Source organism: Oreochromis niloticus, linkage group LG6, assembly GCF_001858045.2.
Source record: "Oreochromis niloticus isolate F11D_XX linkage group LG6, O_niloticus_UMD_NMBU, whole genome shotgun sequence".
In the NCBI taxonomy this organism is placed as follows: Eukaryota; Metazoa; Chordata; class Actinopteri; order Cichliformes; family Cichlidae; genus Oreochromis; species Oreochromis niloticus.
Window position 1 is genome coordinate 33,402,118 of NC_031971.2, and position 26,813 is coordinate 33,428,930.

Here is a 26,813-nt window from a genome sequence, read left to right on the forward strand (position 1 = left end):
CGTCAGGATTATGTTTACTTCAACTGTCTGCTGGGCAGCAAGACAATGAGTCAGGAGGTTAGCATTTTGCGTAGAGAACATACCATGAAATGTTGATGCATTCTATGAATATGCAAAAAAGTTCTTAATTCAAATGAGATTTGGATCACTACCCTTTACTATGACATCAAGCTATTAACCTACAAGTGTCTCTCATATGTCAAGTAAAAAGTATTCAACTTGGCAAATAACTCTAATGGTATAAGAGTCCAGATATTCAATATGAAATCCTGCCTAAGGGTTCTGTCTAAATCCTGGTGTCCCCCTGGGGGTGTATGTTAAAGCAAGCCTTCAGCCCTGTTAAGAAGGGGCTATCTATTGCTTGGACAGACTCCAGCTTCTCTGACCTTGATGTTTGTTTTCCTTGTATCCCCAGACATAAACATGCCTCTCGCATCCAGACACACAGACAGTCAGGAAGTTATCCTCTCTGATGTTTTTCTCTTGCATCTGGCTCCTATGTGAACACAGGACAGAAGTAGTGGGTTTGAAAATGCGTGTGCACGAGTACAAAGTCAGGCGAACACAAATGTTGTGTGAATTTTTCAGTGTGCATTTTTTTACCTCCTCCACCACACACACACACACACACACACACAAACACACACACACGCCTCCGACTCAGGCCCTTCTCTTCTCTCAGACCTGTCAAACTGGTTCTCTCCCTCTTTCATTAAAGCAAAGCCCTTCTCCGTTTTCTTGACCAGGTAGTATTTTGTTATCAGACAAGAAACTAGATTCCCTTATGACAACCTTTTGCCCCACAGCTCAAAGTGCCAAGATAACCATTCCCTATTTATACCTTTATTGAGGCAAGCCCTTCTCTGCTGGTGAACGGTCTGGCAGTGCTTTCTGTGCTGGACATGCCCTGTTCTCCCCAGGCTCTGGTACTGCATTGGTCTGCCAAGTTGCAGGGCCAGATTGCCTGTAATAGGCCTGCCATTTCCCTCTCATCATCTGTCAGCACTCTGGATCCAACTGCAGGGTCCAAAGAGGGCTACCACTCTCCAATTAAAAAGGTTAATTTGCCCTCGCCGATCTCTTCCGCCTCCCCCCCTACAGCTTTACTATGTCTTCATTAACACTCATTTGTGTTGGTGTAGCTTTCTTTTCTCTTTCTCTCTCATTTTACTTGGTTTCTGTAAATACTGCTTTAAATTGAAAAGGTAAGGCTGAATGGCCATTAACATATTTTTTGAGCCAGCATATGAATTAAATTGCTGTCAGTGGTTTCAAAGTGCTTTTGTAGCCTTGGCCAAGCAAATAATGTTAAATTCAGCAATCAGTCTTGAGCGCACAACTTCCTGCTTAATGTCACTTTGATTAACTGACCAGTCTCAGTAGAGGAAGCATGGGCTTAAAGAAATAGTTTGATATTTTGGGAAATATATTTTGCAGCTTTCTTGCAGAAACTAAGATGAGAAGAGAATTGCAACTGTACTGTGCAAATTTTGTTGATATATCCGAGATCTCTGTCCAGAAGAGCGCAGTCGTAGGAACAGCAAAGATAGTGCGCAGGACTCTCAAGCTCCCAGGCCTCTGGTAGAGGACCCGAGCTTGAAGGATAAACTGGGGCGTGTGCTTGTTTTGGAAAGTTTCCTCAAACTCAATCAAGCTTAACAAATAACAAAAACATCCTAAGCATTACAGTAATTCTAGGTGAAAAGGTCCAGTCAAACGAGTGGCTATGTGGAGGCCATACTTCGTTGTTATTATCCTCACACAGTGGTGTCAGTCTCTTAAGCCAAAGTCAAACCTGAGTGGATGAGCAATGTGCAAGTGAGACTGAGATCCACCTCATTTAAACAGATGGAGAGGAGATCTTGACCAGATGAGCACTCACTCACTCACTCTTTTTCTGTCTCTGCTTGGTGCTTTGGTATTTTCTTTTTTCCTCTCAGTTACCTCTTTCTCCCTGATCTTCCTAGTTCTCTTCAACCTTGCAATCTTTTTATCTCAGAGGCAACTCCTCCTCATCCTCTCCCTCCCTCCCTCCCTCTCTCTCTGTTTTTTTTTGCCTTAAGCTTCAGCAGTGGTGTCACATGGCAAGATATACATGTGGACATGTCGCTTTGTGATCCCAAAGCTCAGGAAGGAAGCTGCCTCTAACCGCTGCCTGTGCTGCTGCATTCTGTCAGTTAGCACTGCCGTCAAAGCTCCATCCTCGCGTCCGGCCAGCACAGCTAATAAAATATTTGGTTTCTGGATCTTTTTGAACAGGATATTGAGATAACTGAAATATAGATAACGCTGGCTTTGGATTTGGACATTTTTCTTCATTTGTCATAACTCCTTTAGGCATGATTTTAATTATTTTAGACATTGGGCAACTTTTGCCATAAGTTATTCAGAAGCCTTTCTTCTTATATAATACAGCTATGGTACAAAAAAAATATTATGTATCTTTGCTAAGTTGTAAAGAAAATAAAAAAAATAGGATTTTTTTTATTCTCACAGAATATAACACACTATATTTAGAGGTTTGATGAGAAGTACATTTAAATTAATGAAAAATACAGCCTTGTCTGTACAGTTATTTTACCTAAATAAATCGGTTGTAGCAGCTGTGTCATCATCTGCTGTTGAGTATGAAAGCTGCTAAGTATAAATGAAATTGGGGGGGTCATTCTTGGTAGTTTAAGTGATTAACATAAGCTAATGACTTTGGAAGGATGAACAGGAGGTGAAGATAAAGGGGCGGGGGGAGAGAAGGAGGATGTTGTCTGGCTCCCTCACCCACCATTAAAGGCCTGCCCCTGGACTGAAAGAGTGGGCCAGTTTCCCATGCACGGGCAGCACACGCAGGCCCTCTTTGGTTACACAAAATGTCTGCCTGTATGGCTACGGAGAGAGATATTATTAGCGTTATTTTGCCGGAGTTATATGAGAGCATGGTGCTTTTAGGACCCTTGTTTGAGTGGCTGACAGACACTTGAGTTTGTGCTGCAGATTAAATGAAATTTTAGCAGCTTTTTCTTGGGACTAGGCCATAAAACCACACAAAGGAAGCAGCTGCCACTAATGTAATCTAGAATGGGGTGCTGCAGTGTAAAGCTGTCCACCACTCTTTTGTTTTTCCATTCTTCTCTTCTTCGCAGCTTTTTATGCCATTCTTGACACCCTTCAACTACACCCCTTCCTCTCCTGATAATATCCTTGTTCTCTCATTGCCCTTAATTCCTCTTTTCATCAGCTACCCCTCCATGTACTGTAGAGGTGATGAAACTGGGGGAGAGCAATAAAGGGCATGTGTTTTATGAGCAAACATATCTTTTTATGTCTTTATATATCTATACAGCGGTGTCAAAGGTACATGAGATAGCATTTGGGTCATCTGCAAAGCATTCTCAGCCACCTTGGCTTTCTTTTCTATAGGCCTACACTATATCAGCTAGAAATGTATGGAATGAGGAGCTATGCAGGTTAACCTTCTGCAAACAAAGTTCATTGTTCAGAATGCAACACAACCAGTCTGCTGACCCTTGTGTCAGATAGGAGTTGTCATAATTTCTCAAAATGACAAGGTGGATCTCGAAAATCTGAGAATTGAGAAAAAAAATCTGTGATTGTATAAGTAGCATGTGAAAGACGCTGTGGAAGGAAGACTTATTTGAAGTTGACGTTTGTATCAGCATAGCAAATTTTTTAACTGGCCGACGATGCTTTACTCAAGTAGTAACTTCTGTAAATGAAGTTTTATAGTCTGTTAGAGAAGCAATGGCACAAACATCTGGCCCATAAATCTCAGGTGGTGCTGCAGAGTGCAGTCTGAGGAACCAGTTCTACCTATCCCCTGATCAGCCATTAATCCAAATTTCTGCATTTCCACATGCATTTATATATCATTTACAAGAAGTACGTCTATTGTAAGCATTGCACTGCGAAGTGCTTCTGTACCGTCTAATACATGTGAAAATAACCTGAAAGCACAGTTAAATGCATTGCTTCTGCAGTGTGCATACAGCAAGTATATAAGTTTGTATATTTCCTATATGTTTTTTTGAATATGTCTTGCCACTGCCTGTTGAGGAATGTCTCAGCTCATTGGTCCTTTCTGTAAAGAAATAATGGCTTTGAGGTGGACTCAACCAACCTGCCTGGCTGCCAGCTAGTCAGTCTGTACATGCATGTGTCCTGTTCTGCAGCTGTCTGTGAATAAATCCTTCTGTCACTAAATGCACACAGGCTTTCTTCACCTGTCCTGCTTATCAACTCTTTTTGAGGACTAAAAGCTCATTTGGGCATTTTTCTAAAACATCTTTTACTAGATTTAAAGCAAAATACGATTGCTTATTTGGTGATTATTCTTGCTGAAATTTGGACTTGTTACTACCATCATCTCTCTGATGTGCTCACTCTGCCTTGGATTATTTTAGCTTGGTTACCTTTGGTTTTACACAGGCTTTGTAAAAACAGTTAATTAATGTTTTGCACACTTGCCCACCAACACGACATGTTTACTTAAAGCTGATGACTTCATAGAAGCAGTTCTTTCCCCCTTTTGCCACCCTCCTTTTTTGCTCCTCTGCTTTCCTCTCCCTCTTTCCATCCCCAGGGTAGGTTGCTATAGTCCCCCTTATAAACATAGTAATCTATAGGAGCCCTAGACCCAGACAGATTTTTGGCATGGCTGTACAGGTAGCATTCCAGCACGGTTTGAGATCTTACGGCCCTAGCCTCGTTAAAAGTCTGATTTATGCTTTACAGCTGGGCACAAAGGAACCTACAGGTTGGCTACCTTAATTAATATCACACTCACTACAGCTTGGACCTATGCAAGGATCTGACACACCTCCGGGGAGAATATGCAGAAAGATCCACGTGATGGTGGATGGTGCGAGTGTGCACGTAACTGTAAAGACAGCTGAAAAAACAAAAACAAACACAAAAAACTTGTACCTGTGTTAAACATGCTTTTACAAACACATGCAGTGCAGCCAAACTAAAGCCATCACTGATATAAATGCCAAATTTGTCTTCAATAGCAATATTGGTTATGGGTGTTGGCGTTATGATCTGTAAGTCCCATTCTGTACCGTTTGGCCCATTATCTTCCATTCTTTGCTATAGTGGCTGATCAAACCACGTGTCTTCAATTAGTAGGCAGGAATCTGGTACGGCGAGACTCGAAGATGAAGAATTGTGTGAAGCGTGGCCTGCCATTGCCAAACATATGGCCCATCCATCTTACAGACTGTTATCGATGGTAAACGTTACATGTACATGAACTGAATGCCTTAAATCTGCTCTAACAATACAGTCTTCTCTCTTGCAAGTTGTGTTGCTGAGAAAAATATAATTTAGCATAAAGCTCAATCAAACTTCAAATCACTGATTTGGCAAATTATTTTAAGGCATTAGTCCAAATAACAATGAATAAATAAAAAACAAATCAACAAATGTTATATGACTTTTTGGTATTAACTCCCCGTAACAATTCATATTACAGGTTGGTAATAACATGGTAATAACATGGTTATCATGTACAAATAAAGCTGCAATAACTACAGTGAGAGCAATCCTGTTGTAAAGGTCTAGAAAAGGAGCCCAAAAAGAAATATATGTAGGTCACTTTGGATCTCTGACCACTTCTTTGCTCTCTTATGTCTCTCCCTGCTTCTGTAGTAAGGGACTGAATTTAGGGCTGAACAGGAGGCCATTTTGCAATTTTAATCAAGATTTGGAAAGCGCCTGGGCAGAGCAATGGCCCAACACAGTTTTCTCCTTGATGAATTAATAATGTAATGGGGAATGGAGGCTTGGAAGAATGGATGGTGGTTGGTTGGGGCACTGAGGTCTCACTGTAAGGGCCTGTGTCCTTATTATGGGATCAGAGAACTTCATGTCCTAAGCTTCAATTCCAGTGTGCTCTTCTTGGTAAAATAAGTGCTAAGACTAAGAAAAATCACAGAATATAGTGATCAAATAATTCTGTAACTTCCACTGTGTCTTTTATATAAGGAAAATGGATTTGTGAGCTAGATCTGACCCCGAGACACCCCTTGATCTAAAGAGTCTGGCTATTGATGCTTCCTTAACCACTCGACCACCGTGTGCACAGTCACACACACCAGATGGGACGCGTGTTAAACCCTCAGCCTCCACAGCTCCAGGCCACGGGACACTCCAACACACTGGCCCTCTTGTTTTAAAGTGCCATGTCCCTCCACAATGCCTTGAGGCTCCTATGCATAACGAGCTGCTATGCTTGGCCCAAGCTCACATGCCCTGGTCCTCTCACCCTGAGGTGGTAGGACAGGGTGAAAAATAACTGCATGTTTAAAACAGCCCTTGTTCACTGATATCCAAATGATGACCCATGCCTGAGAGCTTGTGGGGCTACCGTGAGCGTGTTTATGAACAAACAACTCAGGTCAACATTAGGCGAAACTTTGTGTTTTCTAAAAGCTGTCCACTCTTGCACAAGGCAAGGAAAATATAGTATTGGTATAGATTACCGTTGATCCAAGTGCATTTGAAGCCTAAAACCACCACAAACACCGTCAAACAAATGCACCTTCAGTGGTGATTTTTTTTTTTTTTTTACACAAGTGTTAGTGCAAAGAATTTACTCTTCTCATTTGTGTCAAGTAAAAGTAACAGAGCGTCAAAAAAATTTGCACACGCTGGCCGAACGGATACATTTTGAGATATACCTGGCACAAAATACATGTGAGAAGAAAATGAGAAGTATTTTGAGACACAGGTGTTTATAAGTGAAGAGTCCCTTGAGGTTTAAGAAAAGAAGGATTTAGAGAAAAAAAATTTGCTTGTGTGTGTGTGTTACAGTATCTGTGTATGATATAAGCCAAAGGTAAAAGCTAATAGATGCATTGAAAGGGGCAAGGGAGAAGCTATGGGTGGGTTAGAGTGTGTGTGTGTGTGATTGCGAAAGAAAGACCTGCTCTGACCTCTTTCAGTGCTGTCATCAGAGCGCGTTAAGAAAATAGCGTGATGGAAAGAGGAGAAATGAAGGAGCATGCAGGCTGCATCAGGGACAAAAAGGGAATGACTTCAACCTCAGACAGGCTTAAGTGTTTACTCAGTCCACACAGATATACTGTGTGTATGTGTGTTACAGTGTGTGAAGCTGTTTTTATCTGTTCGGATGTCCAGAGATACACAGACTACAGGTCCGTGCCTGTGGATGAGAGAAAGTCTCTTTAACTTCTCTTCTTCTTAAACTTAGGCCACCTTCATGTTTATTTTTCATCTGCTTTGTGTTTTGCCCCGATTTTTAATTTATTATTTATGTTTGGCTGTTTGTGCAAGCCCATCTAGGAGTATGTGGTAGTGAATGCAGATCTTGCCTCATACATCCACACATTTCACTTAACCTAGTCCCTATTCCAGTACTACAGGAATTGAGACAAAAGATAAAATACCATGAAATTCAACATTATGTTCATAGATTTTTTTGGAGTGTTTATTGCAAGAGAGCATCCTGTTCTTTAAGCTACAAAGGATTTCAATATCTTTATAGGTAGATAGGAGACTGCTTAACTGTCTTTAAACAATTGCTATTTCATAAACGATACAAGGATGTTGCAGCCTGGCTCATTATGTACTCAGTCCAGAAGCAAATGAAGCAAAAGCACATAAAGACACAAATATCAGGCTTTATTTAAAGTAAGACAGTTTTTCAGGTCTGCACTTTGTGTTTCCAAATTTTAAACTTGTAATATGTTGCCTTCTTATTGCTCAGAGTAGTCAATAGCTCTGTTTTTCTGTAAGCTCTTTGGTAACGTGACTTCAGTATGCATACATTAGATCTTCAAAGTTGCTTCCATGTGGCATTTGTGATGTTTTGTCCATCTTCCTACATGTCTGTGAAGACATGTAGTGGGGGGGAGGTCAGACACAGGGGCCTGTATGCTCCGGTGAAGCCGTATCGCGTTCTGGCAAATGGTATGCAGGCTCATAACGCGCTCCACTCATCCAATAGCCGGAGACGAAACAGTTTTGACAGTGTTGAATGCCCTGCCCCGGGGGCCTTATCATCCTTTGCTGCTTGCCTGCCTCCTTCCCCTGTTTCTCTTTTCCTGATGCTATCTATCTAGAGATTTATGCAGAAATGTGCAGCTAGTCGACCTCCCTGGTCCCCTTCCATCCTTTCTGCAGGGACGGCAGCCTGTCATAAGCTGAGCTATGCAGAGATAGTGAAGCTCAGGCTCTGGCCTCATGTTATACGAAGGCTATCTTGACATTGCACTTGAAACACAGATGATGCTTGTAAGAAAAGACAGAGATGCACTCGTCTGAATGTTGAAGGTTTTATAACCCAAAAATGTTCATGTATTTACAATAATCTTTTGTATTCCACTGACTTCTAATATATTGTGTTATGCTCTTTGTTAGCCTGTTTTATTCTGCTATCCTCCCCCAAGCTGCAGTTTATTGAGACATATCTTTTCTTTGACAGAACACTTTTCACATTTCCCCTCTGAAGTGCTCAGAGATTTCTCACCCATCTGGGATATTGCCCGAGTCCAAAAATACTCCTGCTTGATTAAGTCTTCTTATGTACCTGGATATGTGTGCTTAAACTGACACTTGGCAGTTTGCAGTTTCTTTGATTCCCGTCCTTTATTTAATACCTTCTCCACTGAGCATTGGCTTTTGTTGACGGTGGTTTGATCCTGTGAAACGGATCCCAACTCAATAAATAATCTCTGCGGATGCTTACATAAGCGACGGTCCATTTAATTAGACTGGTTAAGCTTAGAAGCCCAGAGGTCTTTTCGCTGTACTATTAGAGCTAGGATGAGAAACAATAGTGTGCGGCCTCCCACTGTCACTGGTAAGCAGAGAGCAAATAATGATCTGCATCAGAGACACGGCTGGCCCTGCCTATTATAAGGTCTGCCGGACCCGAGCCGCACCCAAACACGAAGCTGTCCAGCTGCGCTTAGTCGGAGTGGATGAATGGATGGAGAGAATGATAGATGGAGTGAAAGAGAGATGGATGAACGGGTAGATGGATGGTCAGTTCAAACACAGTTCAACCGAGAAAAGATCAAAAGGACTAAGGTTATGCAGGGAAACAGACAGCGTAGAGTGATGCTAATTTTAAAATTATTCTGGCAAGTGTGTTGAATGCAAATACACAGAAATGAATGCATGGATACTACAGGAAACAGTCATGCAGTCATTCTAACAGTGAGTGTGCGTGCTGATTACAAAAAAAGGTACAAAATTATACGAGAACACACATTTGTCTACTGTGTATGGCGCATTCATTCATTGGCCTCTGTGTGGGTGCCATCTGTGGTTTCTTAGTGGCTCAGAAAAAACTCCCGAGCTCAACTGTTGCTCTTATCACCTTTCATGAGAAGGAGAAAGGAAAGGTAAGAAGTGTAAAAGTCTGATTGGGAACAAAGCTACAGCCAGCAGCTTACTTTATACTGGCACAGGCCTTCAAAGACCACCATGCATCTTTATCTGGAGATCTGCTCCCCCTCCCCTGTCTTGCTCATGCCAGCTGCTTTTCTTCTCCTAGTCTACCTCTGTCTTTCCCCGTTCCTTTCTGTTTTAGCTCTCCATTCTTTCCCCCCCCCCTCATTGTGTGTCTCCTTTTCACTTTCCCTACATTTGTGCCTTATGTAGTGAGTAGTGGTCAGCTTCCCCATACTGTATAATGTGTGACTCCGACACCAGTCAGTGTTGGCTGGTTTGCTGTTTAGTAAACTGTATTTCCTGCATCCGGCTTTGTCTCAGGAACAAGTGTTTGTCAAACAAGCCTTTTGTCTGTGGCCAGTGGCTTAGCGCACCATAACGAGCCTGGCCGGGACAAAGAGCTGGGTGTATGTGGCTGTGGCAGAGAAACACAGACAAACAGATCGAGACATGGAAGTAAGAAAGAAGGTCAAGGCCAGCCCATTTGCTCTATCAGGTTTCAGACACACACACACACACACACACACATAAAGAAAAACAAAAGCAGAGACAGAGAAAACAACTTAAGGTGATAACATGTATGAGACATATGACAGATCATTCTCTTAATCTCTAAAGCTGCTAATGAAAAATTACAGTTCTGTTGTTAACTGAGCTGAAAGTCATTGAACACCAAGAAGGCCTCTATTGTGAGCTTCTGTTACTCCCCCATCTTTTTCCTCAACCTCTCCTTTCCTGCTTCACCCTTCACCCCTGTCCAGTCCCTGACTGTGAATACCCTAATGACATAAACAGAGTGGTAATCACATTAACAGGAGTTACGGCTGAGGCACTCTTAAGAGGCACTGTATTGACAACCCTCCATCTTCCCGAGGCACTCACTCCAACACCTATAAACACTTATGAATATTGGCAAAGACCTTCTATTAGCATAATCACTTTTCAGGTGTGTGTGAGTGCTCTCTCGAGCCATAGCGACTGATAACTTTGAGAAATGGCAGTGACACACTGTGTCCCTCGTGTCTACTGTCTTTGTGGCTTCCTCCTCCTTTGGAAGCCAAGCAAGCTAATCCTGTTAGCCCATTCCTCCATTAGCTAAATGACCAATATCAGTGAAAGCTGCGTGGTCACACCAGGACAGGCTCAGCCCACTATCGCAACTGGTCAAGGACAAAAAAAATAAAAATAAAGATGGAGGTCATGCTAAGTCTGCTAACTTTTTATTGCGTGGCTAAATAGTAGTAAACAATACATCTGTGAGTGGTGGGTGAGGAAGAGAAAGCTGTTGACATTTTTGTGTCAGTGCATCTTTAACTTGCCAGCACTTGGTCAGTGGGTTGTCTTTGTGTCTGTAACTTGGTTTTGTTGTGGTTGTGCCAGTGTTTGGGCTCATGGGATAAGGTGGAACAGGGTGGTATGGCTACTCTTTGTGTAAGTAAGACTAGTTATGGGGAATGGGCCTTTAACGATAGAGGAATATGCACAAGCAATGTGTTCCTCAGTTGCCTAGAATTTCAGAATTCTGTATGACTTTGGTCAAAATTGTTGGCTAAGATGTTTTGTGAGTGTGCTGCGAGGCTACCTTATCTTCTCTTTGACTTATCATAATTTCTATTCTGTCCTTGCAGCAGGCCTAGATCAAATCATTTCTCTCTGATATCAGTGCAATGTCCATTAATATCACAATAATAGCCTCCCGCTGCTTTGTGTTGCAATGCACTGATGGCTTTGAAGGAATTGTTAACCTCCCATTTCATTCCCTTGACTGTGTATCTTCTACTTTCTATTTTTCTTTTCTCTATCATCCTTCTAACTTTTTGCTCCCAAACCACCTGCCCTTTCTCACTTCTTCTATATTCTTTCTGTCTGCTCTTTCCTTCACAGTCTCTTCTTTCAGCCCCTGCCATGAAATGGCAGCTAAGGGGTTGTCAGTGTGGTTTCTCCTCTCTGCTGATCCTATTTCAAAGGGACGTGTAGATTCAGCATTAGCTCCAGCTCTCTTGCTCTTCTGCTCTCCAGCCCTAACTCATCACAGACTTAAAGTTACTAGAAGAAGAGAAACGGACTGAGAAAGCGAGGCAGAGCTTTCCTTTATTCTATTAGAGGACAGACTCATTTATAAGATCATCCTTCCTCCCTCGCACAGTTCCGTGCTTCTCCATACAAGCAGAAAAAGGAAAAAAAAAAACCTTCAAGGCCATCAAACGCCTCGTCAGAATGTCTTTTATCCTTTTGAAAAGCTGTCCTTCCATCCCTTTGAGGACAGCTATTAAGGACAATAGTGGGCTTATTTAGATATCTCCTCTGCCATTGTTGTAAATCTGGGCATGTGTTGGTCTGGCTTGTTGATGCCCATCAATGTGTCCACTGCTCGGATGGGAATAACAATTATCATCACTGCTTGTGGCATGAACACAGTTTGTCAAATGTCTATAGATGGACTAGTGATTGCATAGCACAAGACATGCTGGTTTTGATGCATAAGAAAATGAATTGAGTACTGGCTTTGAAGTGCCGTCTTGTTGCTCTTGTGTCCTTCAGAAATATGGTGGGTTGTCATTAGGAATGTCTCCTTCACGCCACACTTCTCTCCTTTGCTCCCTTCCTTTCCCCCTGCCTCCTTCCTTCACTTCCATGATCCTTTAGTGCTCACTTTCCTCTAAAAACATGGACATCTCACATTCTAGCCAGCCCCTCCTTCTTTCTTGTCCTTCACAATAACAAAAAAATTAATCTATTTTCCCCCCTCATGCATATATATGTACTCTGTGCTCGCACATTAAGACCGGGATGAGGAAGTGTGTACACTGAATCAAAGCAAAGTGAACGGGAGAGGCCAGGTTATTGCAACTGTTTTACAAGTGACACGGGGCTTTCTACTTAAAGCCATAAAAACACACACATAATAAGGAAACATACATATAGCAGTCAATGTAATGGGCACATTTTATTTGTGCTTATGAGAGAGGGAGAAAAAATGTGTATGGGCAAATGGCTTTTTTATGATGGAAAAATTCCATAGTGGGTCAAAGCCCCTTGCAGGTGGCAGCAATTAACTGTAATTTTTGCAGATTGTAATGATCCATAATTTACCAGTATACCCCCTTCCAACTCTTTTCAGTCAAGAGAAAAAGGTTTGTGTGGAGGTTTGATTGGGTGCACATTTTAGCTGTGTTCTGGTCTTTAAGTGAGATTGTTCGGAGGGGGCCACATTGACTCTGGACACATAAGATAGAGAAACAAACCAAAAAACACCAATCCGTTCCCTATGTTGCTCATCCACCACATCCCTCCTCTTTCTTCTAGACTGTCACTATATTTTTCTGGCCCCTCTCACCCTTTTGTCTCAACAGTAGAAGGCTTAAAACATGCAAAACTGTCCATCCACCATCTTAGGGATCACCCATAGTTTCAATCAGGCACACATAGCCTATCATCCTCTCTCCCGCTCCCTTGTTTTCCCTCTTCAAACACAGTATGGCCATGGTTTGAGTTCAGCATTGGCAAATGACTTCAGAAAAATGCCCTCAAGTGAAAGAAGAAAAAAGGGAAGAAATGATAAGAAACCCAAAAGATGAAAGAGGGAGCACATTTGCAAGTGGCGGATGCTTCTTATTTTGCATATCTCTCACTTCTTCTTTCTCCTTCTTCTCCTTTTCTATTCACCTGAGAGGATTTAAATAAATCCATAAAGCATGAAATATCAGAAATAGAAAAGTAATGCATGAAATGCATTTTCATAGGAGCCTCCCCACCCACACACAAACACACATACCCAATTTTCCTCTTCGCTTCTTTTTTTCCTGTGAATGTGTGTTTTTTGTGATAAACGCTGGTACAATTTATTAACATGTGACCTCTTATTTGTATTCAGTGTTAATATGCAGCATCAGATACATGTCCCACTTTAGCCCTGCTAATTCTGTAAACAAGGCTTTGGAGGGGAGATGAGTGTTTTTAACGAGATTAGGCGTGCATTGTCAGGCAAATCTCAGGTCAGTGTGCAAGTGCTATTGAAAGTCAATTATTGTTTTAAATATTCCTATGCCTTCTTCCCGTGTAATTTGTGTGTTTGCCGCCTGTCTCTTGTAATTGTGTTTTATCTTTTGTTCTGTTAAGTGTTAAATCTAAATTCACACACACACACACAGTTTTCACATTTTATAGCTGTGATACTGAGCAATAACAATTTTACTAAGAAGAATAATTTGCTCTGTTTAAATAGACTGCAATTGCAAAATTAGTTTTTTAAATGTTATTTAATACCTTCGTCTAATCATAATAGTTCTGGTCAGAAGTGATCGCAGATATTTTATAGGCTGTTGTCAAATTAGTCTATATTCTCTTGGTTTTAGATAATTACTTTACCTATTTTAAAACCCTACTTGCATTATTTAAGCATCATGTTTCCTTTTATAATAATATATAGTGTTAATAAAATGACTAATGTTCTTTTTATAGTTTGAATTTCTCAGTTTACATTTATTTTCTCTCTGTGTGTTTCTTTTTGTCAGATAAAGATGAGCCCAGCAGTTACACCTGCACCACATGCAAACAGCCTTTCACCAGTGCCTGGTTCCTGCTCCAGCATGCCCAGAACACCCATGGCTTCCGCATCTATCTGGAGAGCGAGCCCGGCAGCCCCCTCACCCCTCGTGTGGCTGCAGCTCCCGGAATGGGGGGTGACTGTAATTCCTCCCAGCCCCCCCTTCATGCTGTCCACTTGGCTGATGGCAGTCCTTACAGCCTCCTGAGAATGCCGGGTTCTGGGTCTGGTCGGGATTCAGCGTCCACGCCTCGTGAGGGCCGCTATCCCCGAACGCCACCGCTATTCAGCCCACCACCACGCCATCACCTCAGCCCTGATGACTTAGCCTTGGCAACACACCATCCCAGTGCTTTTGACCGGGTGATGAGGCTGAACTCTGTGCCATTAGAAGCCCCTCAGACCATGGACTTTTCTAGACGTCTACGTGAGCTGGCCGGAAATGCCACAGGAGGTTCTCCGCCTCTTTCCCCTAACAGACCCAACCCTATGCAACGGCTGCTGCAGCCTTTTCAGCCAGGTTCTAAGCCTCCATTTTCAGCAACACCTCCCCTCTCCACCTCTCAGTCACCTTCTGGCTCACGTTCCACACCTAATCCTGTAACAAGTGCAGTCCAATCGACCACCCCTCTCAAAGCAAAATCTTGTGAGTTCTGCGGGAAGACCTTCAAATTCCAGAGCAACCTTATTGTTCACCGGCGTAGCCACACAGGGGAAAAGCCATTTAAGTGTCACCTCTGTAACCATGCCTGCACACAGGCTAGCAAACTAAAACGTCACATGAAGACACATTGTCAGAGTAAGTCTTCACTGCTTAATGCCAAGTCAGATGATGGTCTTTCAACCGCTAGCTCCCCTGAACCTGGTACGAGTGAGCTGATGGGCAGTGCCACAGATGCACTCAAGTCAGTGGTGGCAAAGTTCAAAAGTGAGAACAATGGCCTTCTGCCTGAAAATGGAGAGGAGGAGGAGGAAGAGGAAGATGATGAGGAAGAGGAAGAAGAAGAGGAAGATGAGGAGGAGGAAGAAGAGGAGGAGGGGGAGGAGGAGGAAATTGAGAGAAAGCCTGGAGTAGAAGAAGAGGGAAGGAATGACTATCGATTTAGCTTGAGGCTTGAAGGGGCTCGCCATCACCAGAACAGCGAGGCTCTGCACCCACATCGCCGGAGCTTATCCAGGGAGCCTGTTGATGAAAACTCAGCCATGGAGTCAGACCGGGCAGATGATGGAACCACTACTACTATCAATGGCTTGAGACCTCTATCTAATGACAACCTGTCCAGGAAGCTGTTGGGTGGAGGGGTCAGTCCTGGTTCCCTCAGTCCCCTGTCCAAGCGCATCAAGGTAGAGAAAGACCTTGACCCTCCCACTCCCACAATCCCAAACACGGAGAACGTCTACTCTCAGTGGCTTGCTGGCTACGCTGCCTCCCGGCAACTCAAGGACCCCTTCATCAGCTTCACAGGTGGGGACTCCAGACAATCACCCTTTGCCTCTTCATCTGAGCACTCTTCAGAAAACGGCAGCTTGCGCTTCTCTACTCCACCCGGTGAACTGGATGGGGAACGTGCCGCATCAGTACGGAGCGGCACCGGCAGCGGGGCCAGCACTCCCCACGGTGTCAGCGGCAATGGCAGGCCAAGCTCGAAGGATGGTCGCCGCAGTGACACCTGTGAATTTTGTGGCAAGGTGTTTAAGAACTGCAGCAACTTGACTGTGCACCGACGCAGTCATACTGGAGAGCGGCCCTACAAATGCGAGCTGTGCAGCTATGCGTGCGCCCAGAGCTCAAAGCTCACCCGTCACATGAAGACCCATGGACAGATGGGCAAGGACGTGTACAAATGTGAAATCTGCCACATGCCTTTCAGTGTATACAGCACTCTGGAGAAACACATGAAAAAGTGGCACAGCGACCGCCCTCTGGCTAATGACATTAAGACTGAGTAGGCAAAGAGCAGCATGCTGGTTGCTCTCTCTCAGCTCCTCTGGCTAAAAAGCAACCCTGGCTAACTAGCCAATAAGTAAGGGGAAAGGACAACAGGGTTAGACACCAGTACACAGTACAGCCCTGTTTTCATCCCGACTGGAAGAAGCTAGATGCATGATCCATTACCGGGGCAATACTATTGCATCACACTTAAAACTTTTTGAGCCTTTCTATTGTGCAATAATTTACACGTTTTGTATTTTTTGTAACTGGACAGCATGCTCTGTGTGTTTTGGCTACCTAGAGAGAAAATTGTCCTCAGCTGGTGGGTTTGGTTGTACATGTGTTGCTGTTTATACTTTTGATTTCTTCAACATAAAAAAATGACTTATGAAAACCCATGCTGCATACAGTACATACTGTTTTACATATCATGTACAGTTTTGAGTTCAAACATAGTGGGCAGTGTCATATAATCAAAACATCAAGACAAGCAGGGTCACACTTAAAAACTGATCTTTGTGAAAGATTTTCCATGCAACATTTAGTTATGATAAATATATATAGAGAGAATTAGGCTGCCTATGAAATGCTAGGCACTGGCGCCATTAAATATTTCTTTTACAAACAGCAATGAAATTAACAATATGGTGTGAAATGACAACAACGAGTGCCTTGGATATTTTACCTGCATTAGTTAATCCTCCTTTTTGCTATAAGCTCGGAGTTTCAGCTATAAAAGATTACACAACATTTTGTGCACATATGAAATAAGCAGGTCCTTGCATCAAGCACCTGTACGACCCTTGTGTTTTGTTTGACTTAGTGGAGCATAGAGAACCAGCTAAAACAAAAAGAAAAAAAAGAAAAAAAAAAGATTACGTGTATCTCTGGTGAATCATTTATCTGCTTTCCTCCTGTAGATTTTTTTTTTTTCAAGATTACAGTTCTGTTTACGGGCATGTTACATGCTTAAAGGGGCAGGAGTTTGGTGTAGAGTTTTGGTATAGGTGAATATGTTTTTTGGTACATGTGTACCGTACTGAGGGGGTACTCTGATGAGTTGTTTTACCAACATAAAGCTCTTAATTTTCCAGAGTTTATTTTCTTTGATAATTAAACAATTTGCAGGTGTTTTTTGTAAGTAACACAGAGTAATGTTTCTTTGGTGTCCGCCAACAGCCACTTGAAGACCCCAGTGTGGGATTTAGTTGTTGTAAGCCAGACAGATTTTTTCGGTTGAGGGTTGGGTGGGTGTAAGAGCATAAGGGTGGATGATGTTCAGGGTAGTGAGTGGGGAGTGGGTTTACCAGGTGTCTCTACAATTCAAAAATCTATGTCGCTGTAGTGTTATTTCCCGTCAGGGTATTAGATATTAGAAACTGTTTAGCAATCCAAATTTTCTTTAACAACTCACACTGAAATCCAAAATGTGATTCTAAATCAAAGGACAAGAATATGGAAAAATTAGGAAACTTTCCCTCGCAGACACGGTTTTAAGTTTTCACATTTAGTTTTCTTTTCGTTTGTCTAGACGTACGCATGGTAGCCATGTTTTTTTTTAGTCTTCACTCCCTGTCATTGTTGATGATATAGCACTTGTCACTCTGCCTTGGATTCTGTATCTGTCTCTCTAATCGGAGGTACAGTCGGTTGAGTATAAAATGAGTACCGGATTTCAGATCTGGTACTGCCTACGTGCACTGTTCAATTTTCCCAGTTTACAGTCGGACGCTCAAGGGAAAACTAGCTCTTATGCTGACAGATTAGTGTGGTGTCATTGCTTTGCATTAAAATAAAAAAAAGAAAAAAAAAAGAGAAAAGAACGTTGAACTAGAAACTGTTGCCAGCCATGTCTCCTTCTGAGAACTAAACATAAACGGTTTGGATCTTGGAAGTAATAATGCAGGAACTGCCATAGAAACATCCTGCTTCATACTACAAACTATAGAAATATACTGCTCAGTATAGAAAAATAAAAATTCTACAAATTTGATTTAAACAGATAAGTAAAATGTGCTGTTGATTTTTTTTTAAAGTAAAACATCAATATCTTTAGGGGAGAACCTTATTTAAATTTTGTTTGTTTATTGTTGTTTCTCTTTTCTGTCCTGGAGACACCCAGGACTTGATCACTATGTAATGAACTGTAATGTCTCTCATGTTTTTTGCCTTTACTATACACAAGTCTTCAGGTTGAACAAAAATTTGCATTGGGGAGAGATTTATGATATATAAATATATAGAGAGAACTTAAAATACATAGGAAATTGCACACTCATGTAAGTTCCTATGTTCAAAACACATTTATGGTCTACTTTTTTTCCTGTATTTAGAATGGTATTTGAAATTAATGTTCACTTAGTGTAGGCACTTATAGTATTTATGTTGGAGCCTGTATTTTTAACTGTTTTGCCTGTACTCTTTAAAGGTTTCAATGTACCCTTTTTCTGTAGTGAAAAAAAAAATCCCAACAAGCTGCCACCGTATATTTTCTTAATTTGGCAGGATAATATAGTGTGAATAATTTGTATGCTTGAAAATAAGTATTTCTGAAAAATAAAATGTTGTGGTGTTCCCCAAGGGTGAGAGGTCATATGATGGCCTTTTCAGGCAGTCCCGCTGGAGTGACCACAATGAGGTAAAAACAGGTGGTTGTACATATCTTTTTAGTTTGTTTTATATATTTTTCTCTCCTGCCATTTTATATGCAGTAATACAAGCTATTGTTGGGTTTTCTTGGTAGAAAAGTTTTTACTGTCTTTGATCATGTACCACCTAAAAACATTCCAGCTGTTTTGCTTTTTTTAAGGACATTTTGTCATATGCAATCAATTCAACATTAATCTGAAAGATTTTTTTTTTTTTTTTTGCTACAGATTGTTGTTTTTTTCATTGCCAAAAGATCCACGGTGCTTTATAATTTAAATATGGTACATCTCATATGCAAGGCATATTCTAAATAACTGAAATCATGCGAAGAAAAGTTTGGTACATGTTATCCATGCTGACGGTACTAAGGTACAGATAGGTTTTCAACCTAATTTCATCCTGTGTATTTACTCTCAAGCTGTTTGTCCTAACCTGAACTTGAAGTTGACCTTTGGCATTGGTTGACATTATTTATTATGACTACACACACGCATGTTCCATTCAGAACACAGTCACTGCAAAACAAATCTGTTCAGTTTTCTCTCTCCTGATGAAGTGTGATGGCTTAATTTCTATGATGACCAAAGGTCATTGACCAACATTTACAAGTTCTTGCTTGAATTAAAGAATTTATTGTTGTTTTTTTTTCAGTTATGGAGATGCCACTCTATTTTCAGCCGTTGTCTGCATTATTCTCTTCACTCAGCCATTTTGTCTTGAAAAATAATAAAAAGTATTACATACATATTTGAATTTGGTGCTTTTATTTATTTACTTTTTTTTTTTTATCATAGCATGCACGGTCACAATACTGTATACGACAATTAATAGTGTTACATAAACATTTTAATACATTCCACAGATATGTTTGCATGGCTCAGCTTGAATCACATGTCATCAGGGTGGAAGTTTACGATCATATCTGTGGGCAGTGGCCTTGTCAGGTCAGCTAAAGATCTGTGTTATATCTCCAGCAAACTTCTATTTACCCCACCCCCCTAGTTTCCCCACCCACACCTCTAGCATTAGCTTTCTTTCTGTCTCTTTTTGTCCTTCTTGCCTTTGGTCTTCACTTTTATCATCCTTTATCTTACTTTATATATGTGCCTGTGTCCAAATCTCTTTTTTTTCTTCAAACCACTCCTTTCCCTGTTTCCTCCTAACCCTGCTGAAGCACTGGAGGGCAATGTGACAGACTAATCGCTTTCCTTGTCCGAGCCTGGTGCTGTTTGCCTAGCAGGGCCAGATTAAAGTTCACAGATAGAGAGAGGTTCCTGCTTAGGCCAGGTGTTGACAGTTGAGATAAAGCAGAGTTGCAAGGAAGTGAGGCTGGTTGGGTGGGTGTTGGGAGAGAGGAACCCTGTGTGTGTTCTTGCACATATACACACTTCTAATCTTTAGCAGGGGGGTTACTCCCGCCCACTAATCTAAGATCACCCAAGTTCAATGTCAGGAGTACAACAATGCTCTGGTCCACAAATCCTGCCACCAATCAACCCATGCATAGCAGACATACTTTTCCCATAGCAGACTCTTGGCCCTTGCCTACAATTCTCTGCCTTCCTCCTCCTCCTCCTCCTCCTCCATACATAAACATATATCCTTAACTTCTAAAATTAACAGTCACTGCACTCTGACTGCAAAGTTTTTTGTCTTGTTTTTTAGAGAGTTTTACATGTTAAAAATAATGCTTCTAATCTTCTTAGACTAGTTTTGGTCATGAAATTTTGGAAAATAATGTCAGAGAAAATAAAAAAGGTATTATACTAATATTACAAGAATTCTCAGTTGGAGGGCAAAAAATGTATTTGTTTATTATGCTAATTAAAAGACTTCACAAACAGCGCCATAAAGATGAAGATTACTACCTCCCTCTTTTACTTTTCCTATAATTCATCTTTCTCATTCGCACGTGTTTGATGCTGTAAAGGCCTCCCAGCATAGCTCTGGAGAGCGCGTCCAGCAAATAGCAGGGACGCTAAATCAACTCTGTAATCCTCCCAATATGCTGCTTCTCCCTGCCCAATGCTCCCTCTCTGTCTGTTCCTCTAACTTGCTCCTTTTCTTTATTGCTTCTTTTTCCTTCTTGTGTCAGCTGTCACTGGATTGTGCTTATTTATCTCTCCCAACCCCCCGTTATTCACTCCCTATATTATATAGATTCTATCATGCTTTATTTTTGTTCTTGCCTCTGATTCAGGCTAATTTTTTTCTTGGGTCTGAGCCTAACTCACGAGTGTCAGTAGAAAAGGCTGAAGAGCAGAGATGGCGAAGCAGACTGCAGCTGTGCTGGGGTGCAGCGAAGAGGGGCCTCGTCCGGACTCCTTGGAACAATATAAAAGCACTAATCACCCAGGACAGCTGACACCCAGTGCCTCACACATATACACAGCGTTTCATAGACACACTCACACATGCACAAAGATCTGAGGATTGCCATTATAGGGTGGAAGGAGAGAGCTCTGCCCAGACAAGACTTGCAGGTCTGGCCTGGCTGGAAAACAAAGTCTGTGTTTTGTCTATGGGCAGCAATGCTTCAGGGCTGAAAGTGATTTCTCATAAACACGCACATATGTATGTACAGTGTGACTATGCACGCAGATGCTTATATCTGCTACACAGCAGTCATGTATAGAACACACGCATGAAAATTTAAAAGGCAGTTAAGTACAGAGGGGTATAAAGGAAAATTTACCCCCTTGCATGTTTGTATGCGGACAGACAATCAAACACACATGCTTACTCGGGAACACAAACCACATAATGGATTGGGTGCTTGCACGCTCACGGACACACACACAGACACACACACGTGCGCACACAAAAGTGTCTTCGGGAATGTGACCTTTTCCCAAAAGCCTCCCTTTCCTGCCTCAGCTCCCCTCCCCCTCTGGCTGTGTGAAGACTGAAGGGGTCAAGGGTCAGGTTTTGGGGGGCTGGAGATTAGGTTTCACATGACTGAGCACCTTTGTTGGGGCAGGCCGGCAGAAAGGAAACGTCCAGGAGGGTAGCTGTGTCTGTCTGAGGAGAGCGAGAGATAGAGTGAGGGGGGGAAGGGAGAAAAGAGGGACAGACGGATGGATGTGTGGATGAAGTTGAAGTTTGGTCAGCCTGCGACGGCTGAAGTCAAAATGCAAGACTGAAGAGGAAGTTTTTGAGAAGCACACAGGAGAGGAACAAGAGATGAGAATGAGAAAATGTGAGAACATAAAAGAAAAACCAGAATAACCTAACCCACATTCCTCACTCGATAGCTCTGCTTGCCTTTCTCCGTGCACTTCTCCCTCTCCTCCCTCTGTCTCCTTCTTGCTATGACCATGTGGCCTCTGTGTCGGGCTGCGGCCAGCCAGTGTCCTCAATGCCTGCTGGCTTTGCCGATCTCTCCATGACCACACAGCGAGAAGAAAGCCCCAGCCAAAATAGTAAACTGGATCACAGCAGAATCAACCCCCTCCTTCGCCTTCTCCTCCTCCTCTTTCTCCTTCGCAACATCTGAGTTGTAGCCTGCCCGCTAGACAATATATGCCGTAACTGGCAGTGAAAATCTTGGCAGAGACCTGGATTACCTCGTTTGTGAAGTATTGCTTTAAATGTCTCTGTGTGTATTTTTTTTTCTTTTCCTACTTCTCAGACCTAGAGAGAAATATTTTAACGACGTGCAACATTTTCAACTAAATGACTCACAGAGGTGGGACTGGTACTGCTGATGGCTTCCAGATAAGGTGAAAACTTTGACCTCACAGCGAAGAAAAAAAAGGACAGGGGGTGAAGAAAGAATTTCTTGAATACAGCACTGGCCATAATTGGGTGGCCCCTTTTGGTTTCATGGTGCACAATCAAATATGGGTCTTCGGATAGATGTTGTAATTCTGCATATTAATCATATCCCAATGCCGTACGTGTCTGTACTGCTTTACAGCGAGGCACTATATATGTAAGAGTCACTGCTATTGCATTGTATCAGTATGTGGTTGTTCTACCTTTCTTTGAAGACTGCAGGATTCGCTCATTCCAAAGCTTGTGTGGTCAGACTTGAAGAGAGGTTGTGGACGATGGAGCAGAAAAGGGCAGTACATCTGAGACACTGACTGATCTGACCTTGAACCTCTGTAAATTGAGCTTAGAGTGACACAATGTTTAACAGTTAAACACCTGCGTCTTTGCTGTGGTGGTCAAATAAAATGTGTTTACATGTGTACTTGTGTGTATTACATGTATTACACTGGGGTGGTGTGCATGATATATATGTCCAGTTTAGTGCATGCTTATATTTTCATATTTGTGTTTAGGTGCTTGTGTGTTCTCCAGGTGCAACACTACTGGCAGAATTTATACAGCCAGTAAAACAGGGTCATACTATCCATACCCTCTTGCCTTGTGTGTGCTTTTCATTTCACCTGCATGTGTGTCTGCATACTGTGTGTGCAACTGGAGACAGCAGGGCGCCTGTTTACTGTCCTGTGAATAAAGAGCCAAAGTTCATCCCTCTGGCCTCTTCATGTCACTATATTGCATATTTCAGTGCCAGTTAAAGCTGGACAGTAAATCAACAAATTCAGAATTTATAGCTGCTAAACTATGTCACCCATCGAAGCAAATCTCTGAGTTATTCATTCTGACTTGTATTTAATACCAAGATAATCTTTACATCGTATTGTTAAATGTGAAATGAGAACTGAAATCATGGTCATACATGCCCAGTAAATATAAGGTTACAGAAGCATGTTTTTTGAAATAAAATAAAGCAGTATTTGCCAAAATGACATTCCCGGCAGCTTGGCATAAACAAATAGACAAAACATATGATTGCAATATAATTGCAAAAATCACACATTTTTGGTAGATAATCTAAGAATTCTCAATAGGTGTAAGTTAAGGTTGTGAAGAAAGAAGATGAGGTTGTGACCTTAGTAGCCTGATACTACTAAGTATTACATGTACATTGATTAACATCTCTTTGCTTTCATCTGCTGACAAAGGTCAGGTAGCCAATAAATGAAGAAGAATAGCGCTTGCTTGTCTGCGATTCTGGTTGGGTGACAATCATGGTGATAGTGTAGGGCCAAGTGAGACACATAGGCATAGAGACAGTCCACAACTGGAAATCCCTGGCCATGATGGAAATATCTATATCCCCTAACTGGTGGGCAAGTAGCTGGTGCAGATTGATCGCAGTTGCTGGGAAATCAAGTATTAAAACTCCAGTCATATGGGCCTAGAGACCAGTCAGTGAGCCTCTGGCAACTAGTTGCTAAAGAGAAATTTAGATTCCCTCAAGTTTTAAAAAACTTCCTTGTGATTACTTTTGGTTGCTAAGAGTGTGTCATGGTCTCCTATAGACTGAATTATGATGGTGAATCTAAGAAAGGTGCGACAGAAATTGGATATGGAAACCATTTCCCTTCAAAGCAACAGTTGCAGGCAAGTCAACGTCTTCCAAGGGGGTTCAGGTGCTCACAGCAATCTGCTAGCAACCAAAGCTTTGGGGGGAGGTTTTTGGTGCTGCACCCCCTTTGTAGCCAATTTCATCTTGTGACAGCCAGCAACCTCCAAGGAACAGGAACCAAAAACTGAGAGTTGCAATACTGAGACTCACATCATATTGGAAAAATAAAGGTCTAATAAATACTGGGAGGATGACATATAGTTCTTTTTTGTTTAGATGTTTATTTTCTTTCTGATCTTTATAATTGTTTATATGTGAAGGTGTATATACTGCGATACTGCGGTACTAACCCTCCCTTCAGGGGCCAGCAGAGCTCTCTGAGCCACTCCAGCTGCTGCTACAGAGGTGATAGAGGCTAAAACCATTGAGGTGGAGGGGTGAAGGGCTTTGGAAGTTTCTGGAAGTTTCTGAGAATTGCCGTGCCACTCTTGGTTCACTCCTGGTTCATTCCTGAGGCCCAGGGGTTAAAGAGAGTGGGATGAGGGGGAGGGCAGAGGGACTGCAGGGCCACAGTCACATGCTTGACCTGGCAGACCTTGACCTTACTCCAACCTATACATACTTACTTTTGCCGGCAGTATTTACAGTTTTGTGAATGAACTACATGAACTGTATTTGAATGTTTTGGAAGCCCTTTTTTAATTTTTCTCAGAGTAATGTAAAGTAGTTAGTGTGTGTGAGACAGAGAATCATCAAGATTTTGTGTATGTTAATGGATATTATTAGTTAGGTTCTTTGGTAATGTAATTTTTTATTGCCACTCTCACTGTCAGATCTACAGATTTGTCACTCTTTAGGTAGTCTGTGCATTTAATTCTTCACAGTTTTTCATAATTTGCCATTCTCCATGATGGACTTTGCAAGTGTCCAGGCTCTTCCACTTGGGTTACACTAGTGTAGTTGACACTCTTGAACCAAGCTGCCTCTAATATTCTGTCCTTTATGGGGCCAACCGGTAGTCTTTAGTGGGGACACATTCATTGTGGGCCTCCTTTCCTACAAAGCGCTTGTCAGTCATTGTGTTGAACTTGTGTTGTTTCTATGCGGCGCTTGGTAGCACAGCTGTCGTCAAAAGACCCAAGGCTACTCTATCCTGAGCTGAAAGAAACAAACAAACAAAGCCGTAAAACAAGAAAATGAAAGACAAAAAAGGGTCACAAATAATGAGTGTACAAAAACCATCTTGTCAAATTGCACCTTGGGAGTCTGTCTTCAAGAAGAGTGAGGGGTAAGAAGCTTCTCAGCAGACCTGGGGCACAAAGGGACTTGGCCCCTCCTGTGTTACTGTTAGCCAGGCCCTTTAGATGAACTTGTCTCCTTTCAGCTGGCGCTCTCATGCCCAGGTGTGTCCTTGTGTGTGTGCATGTGTTAGTATCCACAGCACTGACATCTCTTTGGCCCCAAGTGCTCTATTGAAAATAAGATGGAGAGTGAAGCAAATGAAAAGAGATAAAGTGTAAAACAAGGATGAGAGGAGGAATAAAAGAAGAGTGGCTTCCTTGCTTTTCAGGGCAAGGACAATGTTCAACCCTTTCTCCCACGCTCTGGACAACACTCTCTCCGTCACCGCAGTCTACTTAATGTCAAAGACAATCGATTTATATATTAATTTATTGAAAAGCTGTCAGGAATTTGTTCAATAACCACCCTTTTGGAAATACTTCAAGGAAAGAGATTCACCTTTGTGAATGTGTGAATTGAAAAAGGAATCCAAGGTAAACCACTTCTAATAAAGTAAATATGTTTTGCAGATAACCCTACAACATAAAGATTTGATCCTATGTGACAAAATGAATGCCTAAATTCAATATTCATGACTATTTTGTCCATACTTTCCCAATATTGCAATCACTTTGGGTAGCTAGCCAGCCAACCAAGCAGCCATCCAGACAGGCCAGTGATGGGCTCCATGCCAAGGCCAATTGAGAGGTGCTACTGTGGTGGAGAGCCAGAGGGGAGATGGTCATCCATTATTCATCACTAAGCCAAATAATCCCCAACAGAATTGGTCTGGTCTTGTCTGGCCCAACGGTTAGGGAATGGATGGGATGGTCCGGGGGGCAAGAGGGAGGGTTTCTGGGGCTGGGGGATGGCAGTCTTTTTTTGCATGAGGTTTAGTAGGATCTTTTCGGGGGGCCGAAAGGGGTAGCGAGCTCTCTGTAAGGGGTGGGAGGGGGTTCTTTGAGGATTAGATGCAAATATGTCTTTGATAGCTTTCACAGTCTGGGAGTCCCATTCTGTTTATGGATATTCATATTAAGTCTAATCTTTGGAAACAATCCCTGACATGGAGAAGTAAGAGGCTGCTGGGATGAGGATGGCGCACAGAAGCAGCAGGGGGTTCTGGGGGATGGAATGGATCTGAATGGGGTGTCCCCTGACCCAGATCAGGGGCAGGACCAGTAGAAACCCTCATGGTGTGTGGGACCTAGCACCAAGTGAAGGATGACCCCCCTTGTCCCACCCACCGAAAGCACTGATGTGTAAAAATGCAAACACCAGCACACTTAAACACACTCAAACATACAAATTCTTGTACAGACACACAAAGTATAGACACAGACAAAGCAATAGCACTTCATCTGTGGTGTCACAGACAAACAGTAAATTCAGACACAATACAGACTTCCCCTTCACTTTCTCACTCTCTTTTCTCTCTTTATGACTTGTGTATTTTTTCAAGGCATTGGTCCCAGTTACTGTTTTGTCTTTATGTCCTTCCCTGCAGGCATGCACAGTTCACAATGAAGAAGAAGATGATTCTTCTCAAGCTGTCAGCAACTAGCAGCTGTGTCTGTTTGAGC

At 42.2% G+C, this 26,813-nt stretch overlaps 1 protein-coding gene across 1 annotated transcript in view; it reads left to right on the plus strand.

Moving 5' to 3' along the window:
- Nucleotides 1-19,310, plus strand: part of bcl11ab (BCL11 transcription factor A b) — a 33,539-nt gene extending 14,229 nt beyond the window's left edge. Inside the window, exon 3 of the mRNA XM_003453793.5 lies at nucleotides 13,950-19,310. Within this exon, the coding sequence (XP_003453841.1) occupies nucleotides 13,950-15,931 (1,982 nt within the window). The 3' untranslated portion in view covers nucleotides 15,932-19,310. The remainder of the gene's footprint in view (nucleotides 1-13,949) is intronic.
- Nucleotides 19,311-26,813: the final 7,503 nt, after the last annotated feature.